At 40.9% G+C, this 22331-nt stretch overlaps 1 protein-coding gene across 2 annotated transcripts in view; it reads left to right on the top strand.

Annotated features, from left to right (window-relative positions):
* Positions 1 to 22331, top strand: part of TRIO (trio Rho guanine nucleotide exchange factor) — a 527884-nt gene that overhangs the window by 332172 nt on the left and 173381 nt on the right. For both annotated transcript variants that reach the window (XM_074987837.1, XM_074987838.1), the window contains exons 19-27: positions 938 to 1052; positions 9068 to 9183; positions 15358 to 15480; positions 16775 to 16969; positions 17103 to 17218; positions 17936 to 18002; positions 18766 to 18875; positions 20282 to 20351; positions 20833 to 20922. In XM_074987837.1, coding sequence (XP_074843938.1) covers positions 938 to 1052; positions 9068 to 9183; positions 15358 to 15480; positions 16775 to 16969; positions 17103 to 17218; positions 17936 to 18002; positions 18766 to 18875; positions 20282 to 20351; positions 20833 to 20922 — 1002 coding nt within the window. The remainder of the gene's footprint in view (positions 1 to 937; positions 1053 to 9067; positions 9184 to 15357; positions 15481 to 16774; positions 16970 to 17102; positions 17219 to 17935; positions 18003 to 18765; positions 18876 to 20281; positions 20352 to 20832; positions 20923 to 22331) is intronic.

Here is a 22331-nt window from a genome sequence, read left to right as displayed (position 1 = left end):
GCTGGCTAACCAAGCAGCTGAAGATGGCTGGGATAAAGGTGCTCATCAATCCTATACCTATTAATGATAGACTCTGGGTACGAATAATGAATGATACTAGTGGAATATTGTTCATATGGATCACTTCTAAAGTTTCCGAAAGACTTAACAGTACGCCTCACTGAAACCTTTGAAAGACTCTTAGTCATTGATACTCATGTGCAAACACCACCAAAACCTTGAATTTTAGTACAACTAGAGGGACAGTGTCAAATGAATCTCTCAGTTGCAAATGGATGCCCTTTTGGTCTGTTATGAGACTGTGATCTGATAAATTACTGTCTCAGTGATTATGTCATTGGTCATATCTGTGCTGTCTTCACCTAACCTTTTAAAGTAATGTTTTGATCTCCAGCTTCATTATAAACAAAAGGCCCAAAGTCTCTATATAGTGTTTGGTTTATGATCAGATGTTCAGGTTAGGAGAGCAGCTGTGCTGGGTCTTGGCAATGAAACTGGATTATGGCTGTTCTGTTGTTGTTCTGTCTGACTCCCTTTAAAGGGCATGTTTTCTTTCAGCACTTTTGGTTTCATTTCAGCAGAGCAATTATTTTTTTCTGTGTAAACCAATGGTAGATGTTTTAAAGTATCCAGATGATTACTGAAGTTTCTGCACTTGGTTTGCATAATAAATAACTCTAATAAATACATAAAAATAATCCATTCTGTGTACCTTGAGCCAGAAGATTATCATTTTTAAGTCATTTTGAGGTATAAATTATGCGTGATTCTATTTTGTATGCGGTGCCAGATAACCCTTGAAAAATAGTGATCTTTTAACCATTTGCTCTGCATAGAATAGGACATAGTAAGCACCAAAAAGAGTACATGTGTATCCATGTGTCTGTGCATTCCCTTCAAATGCAGCAGTATCAAACACTACCAAATCTTCTCATAGGCTTGTACGCTGGCTCGGAGGAATGCTGATGTCTTCTTGAAATACCTGCACAGGAATAGTGTAAACATGCCAGGGATGGTGACTCACATCAAAGCTCCTGAACAACAAGTCAAAAGTAAGTGTTCCTTTAGGGATTTGTCCTCCATAAGTCTGAGAAGAGGAGGCTGAGCCCCTTCCAGGGAGGATATAGTATTTCACATTAACAAAAAAGGAGTCATCACAAGTCTTGCACGCAAATAAAGCTTGATTGCTGTCAATTTATATATTTCAAACTTAATGTCATATTTATTTTGTAAATAGAGGCTTAAGTGCATTGCTATTCTTGAGTAAACACAATAGTTTATTTTGTTATGGTGCTTTTCAAACAGAAGTGTTGAGAACTTCACAGCCAGTAAGTCTATATAAGCACATTTGATATTGTGGGATATACAAAATGCAATGGGAATTCTGTGTTAGGAAGGTACAAGACTGGGCCACTTGACAATCACACCTCTTATATCAGGCCTACTGAATCTCTGGACTAATGTAAAGATAGGCGATTGATAGTTGGGAGGCCCAGGTAATAACGTTTAATGCCTCTATTAGAGCTACAAACATGTGTGCAATTGTGGTGGTAGAGAAAAGATGCATCTAGAGATGGGATTTGAAATCTGTCAGAACTGATTGAGGCAGAGCAAGCCTTTAAGATCACTGGGATGAGGAGCGTGAGAGAGTGCCCACAGTGAAAGGGTGGACAGGGAGAGAACACGGATCAGTATTGTTACACAAACTGACTCAAGCTCAGAAAATAAATGAGGTAGGAGCAATGGAGCTGGAATGGACTAGAACTCAGAGGACGTTTTGAACAGTAAGAATCATTCTGCAACAGTTTTGTGAGTTACGATTGCTTGTTGGCCAGTTGTGGTTTCCCAAACACACTTCAACTAAGACCAAATAGTTGGATCGTAGAGTAGACAAATACAGTGCGTTCAAGTATTTCAAAAAGAAGCATTGTCTTCTCATTGAACTGCACGTTGAATAGGGTGTCCGTTTCCATTTTGAGTGGGACAGCCCCATATTATAGGTGTGAGGAAGGTGTCCCAGTTTATTTTGCCAAGAGGCTAATTGCCCCATATTTCACCTTTTTCCTGAATGCAGGCGGCTGCTGCCCAGTTCTAGCTTCCCACAGTTGCGGGAACTGGGAGCTGGATTAGTGCGGTGGCGCAGCTGCCACTCGTCTTCCTACAGCTGGGGGAGCCAGACCAGCATAGTTGCTGCTGGTTGCTGGCTCCCCGCATCTGCGGGGGGAAGCGGGGAACTTCACGGGCAGGACAGCAGCCCCATTCCCAGCACCCCAAGTCATGGGGCAGCTGAGAGCCATGGTTGCCCTCCACAACCAGGGAGTGCCCTACCGCTTACCCGTGCAGGGTGGCAGCCCCAACAGGGTAGCCACCCCTAACTCCAACATAGGGTGACAGTCTGTCCCGTTTTGGCCAGGACTTCATCATTCTCCCATGTCCCATGTTTTGCCAGGGCAGATATGGTCACCCTACCTTTGAAGAACTTTCTCCAGTTTCTGCATGCAGTATGGTTATGTTGAATTGAAAGCTAAGCCATGCTGAATTGTGTTTATGGGTGTCAGCAGCTATCTGAGATGGCTTGCGCGGGAGTGGATTGTGGGTTTCAGACAAATATGTGGCTAGAAATGGAAGACAGTAAAGGGTTCACTGAGGTGGAGTCACAACACTGAATATGAAAAGGAATTAACAAAAAGAATTACTGCATGTGGAAGTTAAAACAATGTACAGGGTTGCCCCTCAGAAATCTATAGCTTACGCACAGGTTTTTTTTTCTTACAACTTCTTCATGGTTGTTTTTTTTTTTTTTTAAAGTAAGTATTTGAACCAGTGCAGTGTAGCAACAGAGATTTGTAAACTGCGTGTATTTAACCTTATTACTGATGGTACATTTACCGTAGGTATGCAATCCTCTCATTTACTGTAAACCAGAAAGTAAGGGAGGAAATGCCAACCTGTATCTTTCAGGGTATTACTGTACCTATACTATACTTTTCATAGTCCCCTATATGAGTGGCTTTCAGTCTTTCTGCAGTACTACACCCTTTTTGGGTCTACTTTATCTTACACGTTAACAGGTTTTAGCTCTTTTAAAAACTAATAGCTTGCAAGATTAGATGTAAAAGTACAAAAATATCACAGCACACTTGCTGAAAAATTGTCTGCTTTCTCATTTTACCATATTATTATAAAATAAATCTATTGGAATATAAATATTGTACTTAAATTTCAGTGTATACTATAAATAAGTATCAAAAGTCATTGTATGAAATTGTATTCACTTCACTAGTGGGTATTTTTTATCTCCTGTACTCTGTCATATAACTAGGCAAAACATATAGATTGATTGATACATAAACCACTGAAAGACCTCGATGTACTCCGGAGCATGCATATATTGTCTTGAAGGCCACTGTTGAACATAGATATTGTCCTTCTTAGTCCCATATGTACAGGTCAGAGACAATAACCTAAATATAGGAATAAGTAAATTTGCAATAATTAATATGCTGACAATATACACCTTTCATCTTGGTAAATGGTTCATCTGTTTCCTAAAACACTGTAGTTGTGCTGAAAAATATATTGAGACCACCAGAGGATTTTTACTTGGTGTAGGACTCAAGTACTACAGTGGTAGCTGAATCAATAAATCCTAAAACTACAGGGAGTGTAGTTCTGGAAAGTACCTGCAGAGGTAGTCTGGTCATCTTTTGATTTCGAAGCCTGAATGTGACAAGGCAGTTTTCTTTTTTGAGGTGTATTTAAGCAAAAGAAAAGGGAAGCATGTGGTAAAGGACTGCACTAAACCCACAGATACATTTTTTGTCAAGTGCAAGCTGCAGTAAATTTCAGCCATTACGTTCCCTCTTGTTCATAGAAGAATTGGGCAGCTTGAAATGCTGCCTGCTTCCCAAGCCTGTCCAGAGATTAAAACTTACAGCATGATTTTAACTCTGGAAAAACTGAACAGATCTATGAGGCTTTCTCCAAACCTGTATTTCACATTTTAAAAGGCTTTTTTCCAGGACATGCTGGATGCCTCTTTCATAACACTAAATTAAGCATTGAGAAGGGCAGCCTACAGAAAGGAAGAAGTTTAGCTGAGAATCCTTCTTCCTGGAAGATGGATATCTTCTTGAAAGGCTTATTGCTATAGCTGACTGAAATGTTTTCCTTCATCTACTGCCACAGTCCCTGGAACCAGATTGTACACGGAGAGTACTGCACAGGGGCTGAAGTTGGGGGAAGAATTTTCCCTCACAATTTTACAGTGGCATGGAACCAGTCAATGTGTAGTTCTGAAGGCTTAAAAGCGTGTTACCCTCTGCTATGTGACAGCCCTTTTCCCAGTACCCACTTAATGAAGGAGGTGATCCTCTATCTTAGATCCATTGGTCTTGCTCCCGTCTCAGACCTTGTTGTAGAGGCAGGAGTCAAGAGATGCAGTTTGTGGTATCTACAGTACAAATAAAAAGAGTTTAGGAAGCACACTTATCCTAACTACCATTGGAAGATGAGGTATGAGACACCAGAATTAATCAGAGGGGGCTTATAATTCAGGATATTGAAACATGCAAAGCTGCTTGTCAGCAACTGAGTTGAATGCACTATGGTTATATAACTTCAGGCAGTGTTTCATAGTATCTTTTTCTGGTTCTTGGCATCCGCAAGAACTAATGGCATTAACCGTAGCAAAGCACAGCCAAATGTCTCTCACTGGTACACCATCTGTACAATGTTCTGATAGCGTGGACTCTGTTCCAGTTAGCTAAGTGGATCTTTCGTCCTGCGTTTCACAATTGACTCCAGTTACATCATTCTCAAGATGTTCATTTTTATGTAGTGTCCAGTTGGAAATGTTGTAATATATTGAGATTTCCCCAAAACTCCAGGAAGTGTTTCAATAGGACGAGTGTCTGAGCTGGCGATAGGCAGTCAGTGTAGAAGGGGAAATATCATCAAGACAAACCTGACAGAAAAGGGGAATGGGAGTTTAGTGGGTGACGGACGTGGAGGCACAGGTAGGGCTGGTACAGTCCTTTTTTACCAGATTCGGTGGTGGTGGTGATGATGATGAAGGTGATATTAATGGACTGAGTAGTTGTCCTGTCAACCATGTATTGTACATTTGCCCTGAATTAGTATTAACATTCCCTGGATGAACCTGACAAAAATTTGGTTGTGAGTAATCTTACTTAAGAATACCAGGAAATGCCAAATGTGGTCATTTTAATTTTATCAGTGGTCCTGAGTTTAGTAACTAAATATGTAGGATCCTGAAGAAAATAATTAGCAATGTGAGTTTCATTTCTGCTAGAAGTGGAAGGAACATATCTCAAGCTGGTCAGTGAATGTCCTATTATTGGCAGGATTAGCTCATTGACTTCGAAAGAGGAGACTTGATTTCAAAAGAACAGACTTCTACTCCCTGAGAGAACTGATGAGCAGGATCCCTTGGGAAACAAACATGAAAGGAAAAAGAGTTCAAGTGAACTGACAGTATTTTAAAGAAGTCTTACTGAAGGTACAGGAGCAAACCATCCCGCTGCATAGTAAGAAATATAGACATGGTAGGCAACCAGCTTGGCTTAACAGGGAAATCCTTAGTCAGCTTAAACTCAAAAAGGATGTGCACAAGAAATGGAAACATGAACAGTTGACTAAGGAGGAATACAAACATACAGCTGGAGAATGTTGGGCAGTAATCAGGAAAGCGAAAGCACAGTTGGAACTGCAGCTGGCAAAGGATGTGAAGAGTAACGAGAAGGGTTTCTACAGGCATGTTAACAATAAATGGGTTATCAGAGAAGGTGTGGGGCTGTTACTGGATGAGAGAGGTAACCTAGTGACAGATGATGTAGGAAAAGCTGAAGTACTCAATGCTTTTTTTGCCTCAGTCTTCATGGACAAGGACAGCTCCTACACTACGGTGCTAGACAATGCAGTATGGGAAGGTGGAGAGCAGCCATCTGTGGGGAAGGAACGGGTTAAGAGCTACCTAGAAAAACTAGTATCAGAGAGGTAGCTACGTTAGTCTATAGCTTTGAGAACAACAAGAAGTCTTGTGGCACCTTATAGACTAACAGATATTTTGGAGCATAAACTTTCATGGGAAAGACCCACTTCATTAGATGCATGAGTGGGGGTGTGTGTGTTTCAGAGCGGTATTTAAAGAGTGGGGTCCCAGTGAAAGGGAGGGCCAGAGCTGATAAGGTCTGTTCAGCAAGGTGGAAATAACCCAGTATCAACAGTACTTATCAAAAGAGTTAAAAACAAGCCAGATCACATCAGGGGATGTGAGCCTTTGTCAGAGTCTAATGGGGAGCTATTAGCACCCAGAGCAGAAAAACTGCCTTTGTAAGCTGCGAGCCACTCCCAGTCTCTGTTTAATCCATGGTTAATGGAGTCAAATTTGCAAATAAATTGCAGCTCAGAGATTTCTCTCTCCATTTGATTTTTAAAATGTTTTTGTTTCAGAACTGTCACCCTTACATCTGCCACTGAATGTCCAGGGAGATTGTACAGATTCAGGCTTCTGTACATTACCATTCCTGATGTGTGATTTATGTCCATTTATTCTTTTACAGAGAGAGTGTCCAGTTTGGCCAATGTATATTGCAGTGGGGCATTGCTGGCACATGATGGCATATATTATATTAGTAGACGTGCACGTAAAGGAGCCCCTGATGGCATAGTTGGTGTTAGGTCCTGTGATAATGTCACCGGTGTAGATGTATAAGCAGGACTGTTGCAGGGGCTGGTTCCAGGCCTAGAGTCACTGGTTTGTGATTTGTAGTGGCTGGTGAGGATTTGTTGAAGCTTGGCAGACTGTCTGTAGGTGAGGACAGGCCTGCCTCCCACGGTCTGTGAGAATGAAAGATCATTGTTCAGGATGGGTTGCAGATCACTGATGATGCACTGGAGAGGCCTTAGGTGAGGGCTGTATGTGATGGTCAGTGGTGGTCTCTTGTTTTCCTTGTGGGGCCTGTCTTGTAGCAGGTGGCTTCTGGGTACCCGTCTGAATCTATCAGTCTGTTTCCTCACTTCCTTAGGTGGGTATTGCAGTTTGAGGAAAACTTGTTAAAGCTCTTGTAGATGTTTGTCTCTGTCTGGTGGATCAGAGCAAATATGGTTGTATCTTAGTGCCTGGCTGTAAACAGTGGATCATATAGTATGCCCTGGATGGAAGCTGAAGGCATGTAGATTAGCATAGCAGTCCGTGGGTTTTCAGTATAGGGTGGTGAATGAAGATGACATCCAGTAGATGTTGCTTTACTACATAATGACTATGTCTACACTAGCTCAAAACTTTGAAATGGCCATGCAAACGGCCATTTCGAAGTTTACTAATGAAGCTCTGAAATACATATTCAGCGCCTCATTAGAATGCTGGGAGCCGTGGCACTTCAAAATTGGCGTGGCTCGCCGCTGCGCAGCTCATCCTGACGGGGCTGCTTTTCGAAAGGACCCCCGCAACTTCCAAATCCCCTTATTCCTAAGGGCAGATTATGTAAAGCCTCATCTACTAGATGTCACCTTCATTTACCACTCTATACCAAAAACGACAGATAGGAATAAGGGGATTTGGAAGTTGCCAGGGTCCTTTCAAAAAAGATCCCCATCTGGATGAACCGTGTCAGTTTTCAAGTGCCGCGGCCGCCCGCATGCTAATGAGGTGCTGAATATGTATTTCAGCGCTTCATTAGTAAAATTCAAAATGGCCATTTGCATGGCCATTTCAAAGTTTTGAGCTAGTGTAGACACGGCTTATGTGCTATAAAAATAAGTTCTGCAAAAACCCAGTGTGTGTCAAGTCATGCATGCAAAATTAGTGGATTTTTATGACAATTTTGGCTCTTAGGACAGGTTTATACTATGGGGACAGGTTGATCTAAGCTACTCAGTTTAGTAGCTTAACTCAGATCATAGTAGCTTAACATGGGATCCACACCACATTGGATCAATAGAAAGAACTCTCCCATTGACTTGGCTTACTCCTCTCCTTCTGGTGGAGTTCTGGAGTCAGGAAGAGCATGATTGGCCATTGATTACTGGTGTCTGTATTAGGTGCAATAAATCATTTTCTGTCCTATTGATCTAGCCCATAGTGAAAACATAGTCTTAGTTCCCTAGCTGTAACATTTTATTTTTGTAAAATGTTGTGCTACCTGACCTCATAGGGATCTTATGAATATACATTAATGTTTGTGAAACACTATTGTAGTATTAGGAAAGCTTGTCAAACATCCAGAACAAAACATTCAGTGCAGTGTTTGGATGGTGTGCATTATGTGAAGCCTGGGCCACACATTAAACTAGTGAATTTCTCTACATATGTGAGATCTGTGATGAATTAGGATATGAAAAGAATAAATCTTTTAACCTATTTATTCCTGAGTTGTATGTTCATCCATGTGGATTTCCGGACATCAGATACTTCATAGAACTCCAAAAATTTCAGCTGAGGAATTATTGTTATTATTGCCTGAATGCTTAAATGTATCTTGTCTACTTGTGCACCTTCTCTCTTCCCTCACGAGCCAGGTACAGATCTGTCCTGTATGTTATAGCAATTGCGCTCTCTGTTCTCAAATTATTTCCTCAATGGAGCATTCTTTTTGAAGGGGAAGGAGGGATAGCTCAGTGGTTTAGCATTAACCTGTTAAACCCAGGGTTGTGAGTTCAATTTCTGAGGGGGCCATTTAGGGATGTGGGTGAGTAAGCTTTGAAAAAAAAAATCTGTTAGGGATGATGGGTCATAAGTGTAGGGAACTGGACTCTCTGACCCCTTAAGGTCCCTTCCGCTTCTAGGAGATAGGTATATCTCCAAATATATAAATTTTTCATGAGAAAAGTCTATTGTTTCAAAACCATATTTCGATCAAACTGCCACTCTTTAACTAAATCAACATCCTTGTTTATAGAATTTTTTTTTCAAATTTGTAAAATAAACTTTATGGGCAGTTTTAAATGCAGTACAACATTTATTTGTCAAACTTGTAGTCTCACAGCTTCTCTTTATTACAAAATGAAAGACCATAACCTTCTTTTCATTTTTCTGTCCCTGCAGATATCTTAAATGAACTCTTCCAGAGGGAGAATCGTGTGCTGCATTACTGGACCATGAGAAAAAGGCGCCTTGACCAGTGTCAGCAGTATGTTGTCTTTGAAAGAAGTGCCAAGCAGGTCAGGGTTTTCTCTAAGCATGCTTTCCATTCCCTGCACCTCAAATTACACACAGATCAAGGTGTGGCTTATCACCTGACTTTGGGCAAGTAGGTAGCTCCCAGTGACAATACTCAGAACTTCTGAAAGGCAAGTTATTAAGAATCAAGACTTAAAACCTTATGCCACACCTGGACCAAACTAGAACACTAAAAATAATAATAAAAAAAAATTATGGAAACACCTACAGCTAATCTTTCACTCCCATCCTGTACTACAAACGTGTGGTTGTTTAGCCATACACTTGGGGTAAACTTTTTTATTTGTTTTTTGTTTTATTTTTCGGCGGGGAGGGGTTGGAGGGCCTAGGCTGTATTCAATAAATTGTGAAAAATTTTACCAAATACAAGCAATGCAAAACAACATGAATAGGAAAATGTCTGAAAAGGCCAAATAATAGTGATAACTACATTTCTTTTGAAATGTTAAATTACACTGGTGTAAGTGAAATATCTATTTTGTGCATTTAATAGCACTTTGTATGTACTTGGTTTCAGTTTGTCCTGCTTGCTGGGCTAACGTATATTTGTATGGGTCTGTTACACAGTGGTGGAGAGCAGTGTTCTTTCTAATTTTTTCCACCCCTGAGCAGAATGAATTTTATAATGTGCACCAGTGTGGACGTGATGTGTGAAATGGAAATGATGTGTGATGCATCACCTTCATATTGGTCATATGGCACAATTCTTGTGGTGGGGGTGGGGTCAAGAGTGCAAGCTCAGGCCTGGGTTTGGAGCAGAAGGTTGAGGTGAGGGCTGATATGTAGAGGTGTCTAGGGATGCAGGCTCTGAGATGGGGTTGAGTTAAGGTCAGGTTTTTGATGAAGGAGGGGGCTACTGTGTAGACTTCCCCAGCTTGCTCTCCTCACAGCAGCACCTGGGTAGAGACAGAACGACGTATCTCCCTGCCCTAGTGGGGCCATATAGGGACTGGGATCAGACTGCCCGTGGTAGGGTCTGGACTCTGGCCAGTAGACCGGCAAGCTAGTTTGGGGCCAGAGGTGCAGCAGCCCTTCCCCATCAACTGGAGGTCCCTGGCCTGCATGCCTTGAATATCTGTGTGGCTCTAGATAATCAGCTGTAAGGTCACTCATCTTACAGGGCATGTAGGCAGAGAGCTCCGTATAAAAAGAGAAGTGATTTTTAAACCATAAAAATAATAGGGAGAATTCTAAGGCCAAAGTAATAATTGAAATTGTTTTAATACTCTCTACACCTCTGAAATTTAATTGGTTTAAAAAAAAGGTTAAGCCGAAGTGACTCAGATGCTCCATCATATTAATTTAAGCTAAAGTTCAACTGATGAAGTTCCTCATACTTTCATTCCAAAGTTTCATGAATAGCAAGGTAGGATACCACAGGGACAATAAATAGCTGACATTCTTTGTGCAGGTTCCAGAGAACTATATTTTAAAAACATGTCTAAAAAGTAATCCTTATCTTTATGTGGCTTCAACAATGAGCAGGGAGGCTTAAAAATATTGGCTGTTGTCTCTTCCAAAGTCCAAGAAAAATTATATGATATCCCATTAGTTGGGCTTACAGAAAACGAGGGCAGCAAATGCTGGGATGGATAAAAATTATTATTGTTGTTGTTGTTGTATTGGTTTGTTTTGTTTTTTGGTGAAAAGATTTCTTATGCGAATGCTAAAATGCTTCATATTTTTTCAGAATCATTTGCATGCCGTATACCCATTGCAGTGCTGGGTGTGCCAGATATGCTTTATTGTACCATTACGTTCCGAAGGATACAAATAGGTGACGGCAGCAGTGCAGGTTAGATGATGGAGGAAGCAGGAGTGGAGACGTTAAACAGTAATACTTTAAATCTGCATAATTTATTCGATAGGGTGATATATCATAAATTGAACCTCTATATAACACCACTTAACACATTTGTTCTTGTAAAGAGCTTATTATGGTAGTGACATTGTTAGCTGGCATAGTTAAAGGTTTGTCAGCATTTCCACTGTCCATCCTGTTTTTCAGGTGTTTGCAGTTCAGTGCTGGGACTGCACATTGAAAGGCCAGTTGACAAAATTACATTGAAGCAGATGTTATTTTGATTTAGAGGTGATTAGAACCCACACAGTTTTTGGGCTTGCAGACTTGTTTCTGATAAGCGGTGGAGCAAAAGGGCGCAGCTTGCAAGGTGTTGCTGATTCGGCCAGCGTTTAGAAGGTTAGAGCCAACTGCAGTAAAGAACCATTAACCCAGCTTCTGAATTTGTTTTCTGATGTACAATCTTCTGTGCCTTCACAATACAGTGGACTTAATTTTTATCCACTTACCTGATTAATGTGGAAATGTCATTGGAGTGAACTCTTTCTCACCTTGCAGATGTGAAGGATTTATGTCAAGTGTTAGAATTAATATAGAAGCAATTACTGACAATGCGGCTTTTAAAATTAGCTCATATTTTATCAAACAATTTCAAGCAAAAAATTTGGCGAAAATTGCTTTTCATGCGTGTGAATACATGCACATGCCCAGGGATGTTCAAAATTCAACTCAGGAGTCATTCTACCTACCTTACTGGGCAGAAAAAGCCTATGGAAGCTGACCCTTAGGTACTGTTAATCTGCACCCCAGCTACCCAGAGTTTAGAATGACTGTGTATGGGTCGGTATAATTAAGGTGAAAGAGGCAGAAATTAAAATAACTGCACCTGAAGAAAATGACTTGCCAGTCTGGGGAGGTAGAAACAGCTGAATTTCGGTAGTGTATGGGCAGCGCATCTGTGCTTGGGTGTAGCCTAGGTATGTGGCACTATAAAGAAAACAGGATCTAAGATGATGCCCAGATTGTGGTGATATCCACTGGGTAATAAGGAAGAGCAGAGGCAAGTTGAAACCTCAGTTTGGGCCCTGTTGAGTGTAAGTTGCTAGCGGAATCAGTAATGCAGAAAAAGCCCACTGTTGCCAGAAAATCTCAGAGGCTGTCTTCAAAGGTGCCAAAATAAATTTGCTCAATTAAATCATGATTAAAGGAAGAGATTATTAGGGAGACTGAGGTTGTGATGGAGATGAACATGTAATGCCTATAACAAGGAAAGGGAAGAGTTGGTGATAGGAAATCTCCTGCGTCCCTTTGGCTAGACAAAAGAAGTGAGGGTTTACAGTTTAATTTTACCTGAGTCTGGGTCCTTCCAGTAATAGTTTCAAGATCCTGGGAGACAGACAACTAGTAAAAACAAGACGATTCCAAATTAAGGTGGTAATTTTGTGTTTTAAATACTAAGTTCTAAATACTGATGTAACAAGGATAGCATCTGACTTTGCATCCCACTGCGTGCTGTTGTACTAACCCAGAGCCTACAGAGTAAATTAAAGATATAGAATAATCTGAGATTTCATATTTAATTTCTTTATCTTCAGATCCTTTTTCAATGGATGACTGTAAAGGCAGATACTCATTTCTCGTGGCGTGACATTAATGTCTGTTGTAGTGTATGTGAATTTAATGGTCAGGGTTTTTAGAAGTAAATTAAGTTGGCAGTGATGCTAAAAGTTAGTAAACATGGCCGATGTTGACAACGTTGCATACCCATGAACGGTGGGGTTTTTTCTGGCAGAATGCACTGGAACAGCTTTCCGCCATCATTTTTCTTGTTGTTTTAGCGCCATGAGGCTCCGCCAGCTGCAGGCTGCCTCCAGCCGCGGCTCGCGTGCCTTGGGACACCTTGTGGCTTCAGGGTCTCCCTGTGCCCTGGCAGGGGTTCCTGTGGCTGGAGCTGCCAGCGATGCTCTGTCCCATGTGGCTCCCAGCCATGGGGTTCCCCATCCCACACTGCGGGTGAGCACCAGCACTTTTATTTTTTTAAAAGGAAAAAAAGCACTACCTGTGGATAATAGTGTATAGGAAAAGTGATCAGTGTAGCATGTAAGCATTAGTCGATTTTTCAGACATTGCTTTGGAAATGATACTGAGTAATAATTAGAGGTTATGAATCCTTACAAAAACAGAGGCGAATGTGATGTATGGACTTGAGTCAATCATGGTAAGTAAAATGTAAACTGGTCTTCAGATACTATTCTTCCCCTTGGGCATGGGGTCAGAGTGCCTTCTCTACCACTTCTCCAGTCACAGTGTTTCAACAAACTGGCAAGTAATTAATTTCTTCTGTTGAGTTAAAGCAATTTCTGCTGCTCCCCCATCTCCTCAGAATGAGCCACACCCTGATAGTGAGTCAATGAGGTCTGGGTGCTGCTTCTCCAGTGACAACTTCCCCAAGTACTGCTAGCACCCAATGACTTGAGGTCCCACACAAATGGCTGAGCCTTCTTCCTGGCATCACTGGAACATCTTGAACCATCGTGGCAGATACCCAGGACTCACCCAGGCATCTTACCACACTTTCCATTCTCAGCACCCACCAGGTCTCTGCGTATGACGACCTGTTGACCTCTGTCTGCAGGTACTGATGGGAACCTCGTTCTCTTCTCCATATGAAGCCATCACTCCTTTCTCTCCATCTCCACCAGACAATCATATACAGAATGAGGAGCTACTGTAGAGGATTTTCAGTGACCTGCACATACTGTTAGAAGAGATCCAGAGCCCTATGTCCAGAGCTTTTAGATATTTTGCAACCTGCAAGTCCAAATAAGGTGGTGTTTCCATTTAACAAACCATCTCAGAGTTGGCTAGATTGCCTACATCAACACACCTAAGAGAGCCAAGAAATGCTATTTTTGTCCCCAGGAGAGGCATTAAATGGATTTTTTCATGCCCAGCCTCCAACTCTCTGGTGGTACAGGCAGCTACGGACAAGACTGTGTTGCAACATCAAAGAACAGCCCTGACTAAAAGGGGCCTAAAGAGATTGGGCCTCCTGTGGCGAAAAGTCTTTTTCTTTACGGGCCTGCAATTCCGTATCGCTAACTGTCACATAGTGAATGCAACAACTATTCCAGGCTGGGAGGCCTTAATGACAAATCTCTCTGTGAGGACAGAGTCCAGTTTCAGTCCATCTTAGGGGAGGGTAGGTTCATGGCAAGAACATCCCTGCAGGCTTCAGTGGAAGTAGCAGATATAGTATGATTAGTGAAGGGGGATGCTTGGATGCAGTCTTTAGGGTAGACCCAGAGAGGTCCAGAATGCCATACAGGATCTTCCGTTTGACAAGTCAAAGCTATTCAGTGAGTAAAGCTGTGAGTCTTTATACTCTTAAATGACTTGAGATTGGTCCTTAGCTTTCAAAATGGCACACCAAAGATAAACCTATTGGTTGAGATTACCTCATCCTAAAATGTTCTACCATCAGCATCCAGACAAGCATGCATGGAAATGTCAGAAGATCACAGGCTTTACTTCTCAGCTCCCTCTACTTATTCCTTGCTTTCTACAAACAGCTTTGATGTCTTGGTCAAGACCCATCTACTTCCAGGTGTGGTCAACACCTGCCTCCACCACAGTGTTCTCCCAGCATACTTTGGGGCCATCTCACATTCTCTGCCCACCTGAAGCTGCATCCACACCTTCACTGGATATTATGTATGTGCTAGTTCAGGCCTCTGCTGCTGCTGGAGCAGTAGGAATGCAGTACTGCAGGCATCTTTGCTGAAGGCTTCCTTATACCTCCTCCATTCTGAGCACTGCTTGTTGGTCACCCTGGTGGAGCCACACATTGGGACCAGTACTTGAAAAAGAAATGGAGGTTATTTGCCCATAACTGGAAACTCTTCAAAGTATGTGGTCCTTATCTCTATTCCACTATCCACCCTTCATCCCGTCTGCTTTGGATCCTGTTGGATTTGTGGTAACTGAGAAACTGGAAAAGCGTCATCCCACACTGCCTCATATACTCTTGCTTGAGAGCACAAGGAGATCTAATGAGGGCCACTAGATGCTGTTAGAATTTCCAGTCTCCAGTGCATATCATGTATAGACACCCATGTAAACAGTATTGATAAGGATCACACATCTTGATGCACTCTTACGGTTACAGGTAAGTAAACTCTGCCTCAAAGTTGTTTTCAGGTGAAACATAGAAACAATAAAAATGAAATATAGGTCTGCCTAATAACTTTAATATGTAAATATCTGTACGTATCTTGAGTACTTACATTGTTGTCTCCTGAAAAAGTGTTATGAGACTTCCTTTTTTACTCTTCATTGTTTCTTGCTTATTCAGGCTTTGGAATGGATCCATGACAATGGAGAGTTTTATTTATCCACACATACCTCCACTGGTTCCAGCATCCATCACACTCAAGAGCTGTTAAAAGAACATGAAGAATTTCAGATCACTGCAAAGGTAAATAAAAAGCAATTTCAGGTGCAGGGTTATCTCTCCCTCTCTGTATTAGCTTTCTTATCTATTTCCACTTGATGTGAAATGAAACAAAACATTGCTGATGTTATCGTAAGCGGACAAGATTGTGGTGACCTCGTTTAAAAATGGAGAAAGATGATAACTTCCTTTCCAGTCCTCAGCTTGGTTGGTTTTCAGGTCAAACATGGATGATTGGAACTTGACTCTTAAATCTTATTTATGTGAACACAAAACATCACCCATTCAAATATGGCTCTTACCTAGAATAACATCTTGTATCGCGATATTTCTAGACCGTGGCAGGCTTAATTCTCTGCACGCTGCGGCTGCATGGGACTCCATGTCACAGAGTGCAAACCTAACATTCCAGGACATTTTGCTCCATGTTAATTGTTGAACTTCTGGCTCCAGTAACTGCAGCAGGGACTGTTTTCCCTAGGTCCCCTCTCCTGCTCCCCTTTAAAAAATTGCAGTTTGTTGTCTCTCTAACCTGTGTGAAATATTGTTGTGCTTCAAACCTGTAAAGAAGTGTTGGTCAAAGGAAGACACATGCTGGAGACAGCTGGAGATTGAAGATGTCATGAGTGCACCCAGGAAAGAATGATAGACTCTGGTCACGTTATGTATGGAAGGGCCTAAACATGCTTCTGCGCGCCAGACGAATGGTCCTCTCAAAAGACTTGGTCCAGGCCTTTTAATGTTACACTTATATCACACCTTTGTGGATGTTGTACAATTCTTCCTGTGTTATTTTCAGTGACAGTCAGTGGTCAGAGTGTGCAATTCAAAGTACCATTCTAATACAAGTCCCTTAGACATGCACAGCCATTTGCCAGGAGGGTGCATTGTCCTGAAGGATGAACTTGAATCTTTACTGGATGAGGGCTAGCGTTTGTATTGTGTATTGTATTGTACTTTAATAGAGATTGGAGGCCCTGGTGTCAGGAGCTGTAGAAATACCTGGGAAAACATCACTCCTGCCCTAAAAGTTTACGATGCAGAACTGATGCTCTCTGTTTCCAAGCAAGAGAATTGCAGAAAGTTGACGCATGAGGGTTTTTGCTTCCATTGAAACAGCAGCCCTCTGATCTTCTATGCCTTGAAAGTAAAATGATATCTTTTTTAAAACCAGTAAGTGGGTTGGAGGGGAGAATCGGTTGCCTTCCATCACCCCTCCACTTGTTTTTAATAATTAATTACAGAAAATGAGTTCTCTCTCACTACAGGTACTTGGCAGTAACATTACTTTTCAGTATTTTCCTGTTGTTTTTCATAGCAAACCAAAGAGAGGGTGAAGCTGTTGATACAGCTGGCTGATGGCTTTTGTGAAAAAGGGCATGCACATGCAGCAGAGATTAAAAAATGTGTCACAGCAGTGGACAAGAGGTACAGAGACTTCTCTCTGCGCATGGAGAAATATAGGACCTCTTTAGAAAAAGCCCTGGGAATTTCTTCTGATTCGAATAAATCGGTGAGTGAGGTTTCTGCATATCCTAATAGGAGAATAAGCAAATGCTTTTACATAGCTCCTTGTAGTTGATCAGAGTGACCAGTTTTTCCCCTTTCTCTTCCTGTCACCGCTTTCATTTTTTTCCTAATTACAGAGCAAAAGCCTGCAGCTGGATATCATACCAGCTAGTGTTCCTGGGTCAGAGGTGAAGCTGCGAGATGCTGCTCATGAGCTTAATGAAGAAAAGCGAAAGTCAGCCCGCAGGAAAGAGTAATACAATCTTTACAGATACGAATATATAAACTACTATTAGTGAAGCAGCAGTCATATTTTTGACTAAAAGATTAAATGAGAATGTAGCAAAGAAGAACACTGTACCACCTGGAGTATACCTTCCATAGCTTTCCACAGACCTATTCATTGCCTTATTCCAGTTTTGATTTCTTGACTGTTTGGATTTAGGGAGTGTTTAAAACTAAGCTTAAAATAAGAATCTTTAAAAAAAAAAGAATTAGTAGATGCTCCAAAAAATTTACAAAAAGTAAGTGGGTAACGAGAGAAATAATAGTAATATTGCCAATGTATTTGCACAATAAGACTGTTAAAAATAATATTAAGTAAGTAACACAACTCCATAAAAGTTTCAGGGTTTTTTTCTGCTCGTGAATAATAACAGCTATTTTCTTCATTTATGATCAGTTGAAGCCATATGCTTCTGGTAAATCATCTTTCCTCATTACATTAGTCATGTTAAAACCCTTTCTGCTTCATCCCTCTTTTTTGTCAATTTAAGCTATATGTTGGAACCTGCTCCCCCAGCATAAACATCCTTCTGATGCTAATTAAGCTCTTACATGCTTTTTGTAGAATTTTGGAAATATAGTAAGTTTATTGGAAAGGAGAGAGCATATTGTGATCAGTGGGAGAGCACGGTCATGTGAGCTAGCAGGCTGTGATTTCATCTTTCGTTCTTTTGTCGTTTTTAAGGTTCATTATGGCTGAACTAATTCAGACAGAAAAGGCTTATGTAAGAGATCTCCGGGAATGTATGGATGTAAGTGTATATTTTATGGGATGAGATTTCATTGTGTATATAATTTTGCTTCTAAATTTCTTTACCAGTCAAGCGTTCTTAGTTTGTAATCACAAGGCCAAATTCTGCAATAATATATGCCTCCCATTAACTTTCTGATGCCAACGTAATGCTATCAGGCATTATCCAGCAAAGAAATTATCCCACGTACTTTATTTATGCTCATTTTCATTTGCAACACTTTATTGCTCTTTGCTCATAGAAAACATTTCAATATATAATCAGAACCGACTGTCCACTTCTGTAGGGTTTTTGGTCAGATTGTTTTGTGAGTAGCAGAGATGCATGTGTTAATGCTTTCATTATGTTTATCACATGCTTCAAAGTTGCCTGACTCTCTGAATAGAAATGCAGAGAGGTTCCATGGAAAAGTGCCCAGTAATTGTTAATTTCAAGCGAGTAATGCTCAGCAGTAGCTCTTGCACAAAATGTAAAATTCTGGAATCCGAATGTGACATTGATAAAATACCCTACAGCACTGTGTGTTGTCGGAAAGATTGCATGTTTTAAAAGGTAAAGTCTCAAAGAGTGTATTTGATTGCTGGTTTCTGGCCTTGGTTTTTTTGTTTAAACCTGCTGTGTGTAAAGCTCCATATACCATAATCAGCTATAATTTGAACTTTTCTGTACTTCTCCCTGTGAAAATGTTTACTAAAAATGTCAGGAACTGCTACTGTAAAGAAAATTGATACATTTTCATGTGCCTTTTTTTTCTTCTGGTCAGACCTATCTGTGGGAAATGACCAGTGGCGTGGAGGAGATCCCACCTGGTATTGTAAACAAAGAACACATTATCTTTGGAAACATGCAGGAAATCTATGAGTTCCATAATAAGTGAGTAACTTAGCTTCCAGGCCCATTTTACTAGTAAAGATTAAGTGATCGCTTCAGGTATTTATCAGTCAAAATATCCTGTCTGTAATGAATAAAAGACACCCTCGTGCTTCAATTGCCTGTTTCAGTGACGTAAATATCTAGACAGTTCTTTTTAAAATTCCTTTCTCTAGACTCTTTCTCTAACTTGTCTTCTAATCTTGAATTTTTTACAAAACAACTTAAACACTTTAGTAAAGATCTAGATTGGTTGATTGTCTTGAGGAGAGGGAAGCCACTTAGCACAGGCTAGTGGTTGCGTTTACCTCCCCGTAAGCCTCGTTTCTGACTTTGGAAACCACAGCTGCAGGGAGTGGGTATTTCAGTCTCTTCCTCTGTTGTTCTTTTGCCCATCTGTGAAAATTGCCCGAAAGGATTGCCGTTAGCATTCGTTACAAGGAGTTTAATATGAATGTTTGCTCAGTATATATTTTTATAATTCTTATTGGACCAGAAATATTACATCTAGCTACCTTTTCTCACATTTTACTTCCCATTGTTTGTTACATACACTTATTGCATCTTGACTTATGTTCAGTTGAAATCTTTTTGACTTACAGGCCTTGTAAGCCTGCATGTCTGTCTGTTGCCTAGCTTGCCATTATCCAGACCCTGATGGGTGCTTTGACAAGCTGTTGTAATAGAAATAACAATAATGTCTAGCAGAGCTACCATTCTGTGTATTATCTGAGATACTCAACAGCTATACTCTCTAATGATGATCAACATACTCTAGCAGTGTGCGCTATGCTGTATCAGGAGTGAAAAATCTCAGACCTAATCAGAATTCTCACCAGAGACTTAGATCAATAACAAATTATTTTTTGGCTGTTGAAGAGATGATCTTGCAAAGAAGGACACTTGTTGGCTACTTCGTATGCACATGTGTCTGCCCTTAAATAACTTTGTAAGTCATCTGCTATGGGTGTAGATAAGAGAGGGTTTTTCTCTTTATTGATTGGCAGGGTGAAGGGGAGTCAACACAAGGAAGGTTTTATTGCAGGGCCAGGCCTCAATCCCCTTTTCTGTCTTTCACTGACATTTTAAAGTTTAAATTGTTCCCAAGGCTTTGGTGAAGGGACATAATTTAGCCCCTGTCTGAAGGGAACAGCAACATTTTCTACAGTGAGTAGATAAAACAGCAGCAAAAAACCTCAGTACCACAGTATTTAATCACCCACCATTTAAAATCTGTCGTTTGAGATGTGTTGTTTATGGGGTCCTGGCACCTCAGATTCTCGTCCATTCATAGTATCTTGATCCATTTGTCAGACTGCTGGTATGAAGATCCTCTAAGAATTTATGTGCTCAACTGCTAAATAAATGTCACATGTCCTAATGAAAACATGTTTTTTCTCTACCCATAGCATATTCCTAAAGGAGCTGGAGAAGTATGAACAGTTACCGGAGGATGTTGGGCACTGCTTCGTAACTTGGGTAATGAAATCATTCTTGATGTTTGAAGTAATAAATGAAATTTAGTTTGGAAGGCGATTGAGACTGTTGCTTTGTGTAGTCTTTTTCTTCCTCTTGGAGTAAACCAGCTATTGACTCAATTAAAAAGCCTGTGTCTGCCAACAAGTGCAAGAATGTGGTTCCCACTGAAATCAGCTTGAATTGTGTGCCTATACCTGAGGGTAGGATATATCTTAGTTAGCTGTGCATTAACTTTGTCAGTCCTTTTATTATTTTGATTATAACACATTTAAAGAACCCTGCAAATCTGCATATATCCACTGACCATGTTTGAGGATGGTTAATTGGCTGTGGATACAAATATTCTATCCACCCAGTGTTCTAATTATTCTGTGTATTTTCTCACAATGCCAGGCTGAACTGGAAAAGGATTTCTAGTACTGTCACTTGTTTCGGACAGAGGAAGCAATAAGCTGTTCTAAATTTGCATTTTCTTCTGCAGGCAGACAAGTTCCAAATGTATGTTACATATTGTAAAAATAAGCCAGATTCCACCCAGCTGATATTGGAGCATGCAGGAGCATATTTTGATGTAAGTACTAGGCTCCTTGTGTATATATTAAAAATATGGATGGGTATTTTTAATCATGCAGTTCTAATTACACGGAATGCCTGAGAAACTGGATATCTACACCAGAAAAAAAGTCTCCGTGATTAACAATCCTACAACATGCTGTCAATTAAATCCAAGAACTTTTGAGTCTCTGGTGTCTTAGTGTTTTACTGCTATAATAGTCCCATAAATGTCAATTAAAGTATAATTTTAAACAGTCGCCATCACCTTTAAAAGTCATTGGAAACATAGCAATGGTTGAATGTTACAAACTGCCAACAGGTTTTATCAATTAAAACTCAGACACAAAAGTACAGTTTTAGAGGCAGATGGTGCACAATGATGAATTTGGTTCAGTTTGATGAAGATTTTGGACCGGGGTGAAAATAGTTGTTCTAGTGCAGCATAAATGCAAATTAAAAGCAGCCTGCTTTAGTTCTATTCCATAAACTGTTCAAAGCTGCTGTGGTCTGGGGTAAAGGGTCTCCTGCTTCATGGTTAGCACCTATGGTGGCAGGTGCTTCCAGTGGATGCAGTTCACACAACTGCTGAGCGGATACAGTCCTCCTAGTAAATACCATGGAGAATGAGTTAGGGAAACCCAGGCCTTCCTGCTCCACTAGGTTCCAACTCAGGGCTCTGACAGGCTGGTTCAGCTGATCATTTGGTGACCTTGGATATCTGCCTCAAGTTGGGTCCCCTGGGTCTCTTTCTGCCTTGGCATGCAGCCCATCCAGCTGCTGCCTGTCCCTGGGGAATATCATCTTCTGAGTTTCCAGCCCTGCTTCCAGCTGCTGAGTGCTGTGGCTCCTCCACTCTCTGGCTCAGTGTGGACTCAGTCCGGATCACCCTGCCTAACAGGCCAGGCAGAACCTTCTTAGCCCAGAGCCGCACCTTAAGCCCCTCCTGTCCAGTGAGGGATTTATGTAGCCCATTCCAGCTGCCAATCTAATTGGGGAACAACTTGTTTGTATATGGAGGTTTCTTTCCAGGTAAATGTAGGGTTCATTTGAGACAAGCACAAAGTGGTAGCAACTGCTTCTGATCTTTCAGCATCTGAACTTCATTGAGAACTCATAATAGCCCATTAGATGTCTAAGATGCCCTTTCCAAACGTGCCCTTGATTAAAGAGTGCATGTGCATTTAAAAACCAGTTGTGGTACTCCCTTCTCAAGTATGTACTCTGAGCCGCCACTAGTGGAATGGATATCCGGAAGAACTGTTTGAGCAAAGAGTTAAAAAAAAAGGGGCTAAAAATCTTTACTGGTATCTGAACTATGTGTCAAAGAGCTTTTGCTAATGCTACCAACAGCATGAACATTTAAAAGACCCGTCATCTTAGACTTCCATATGCTGCATTTCTAATAAATTAAAATGAATAGCTGTG

This window comes from Carettochelys insculpta, chromosome 2 (genome assembly GCF_033958435.1).
Source record: "Carettochelys insculpta isolate YL-2023 chromosome 2, ASM3395843v1, whole genome shotgun sequence".
Lineage (NCBI taxonomy): Eukaryota > Metazoa > Chordata > Testudines > Carettochelyidae > Carettochelys > Carettochelys insculpta.
The sequence above is the reverse complement of the archived record's forward strand: the minus strand, read 5'-3'. Positions and strand labels throughout refer to the sequence as shown.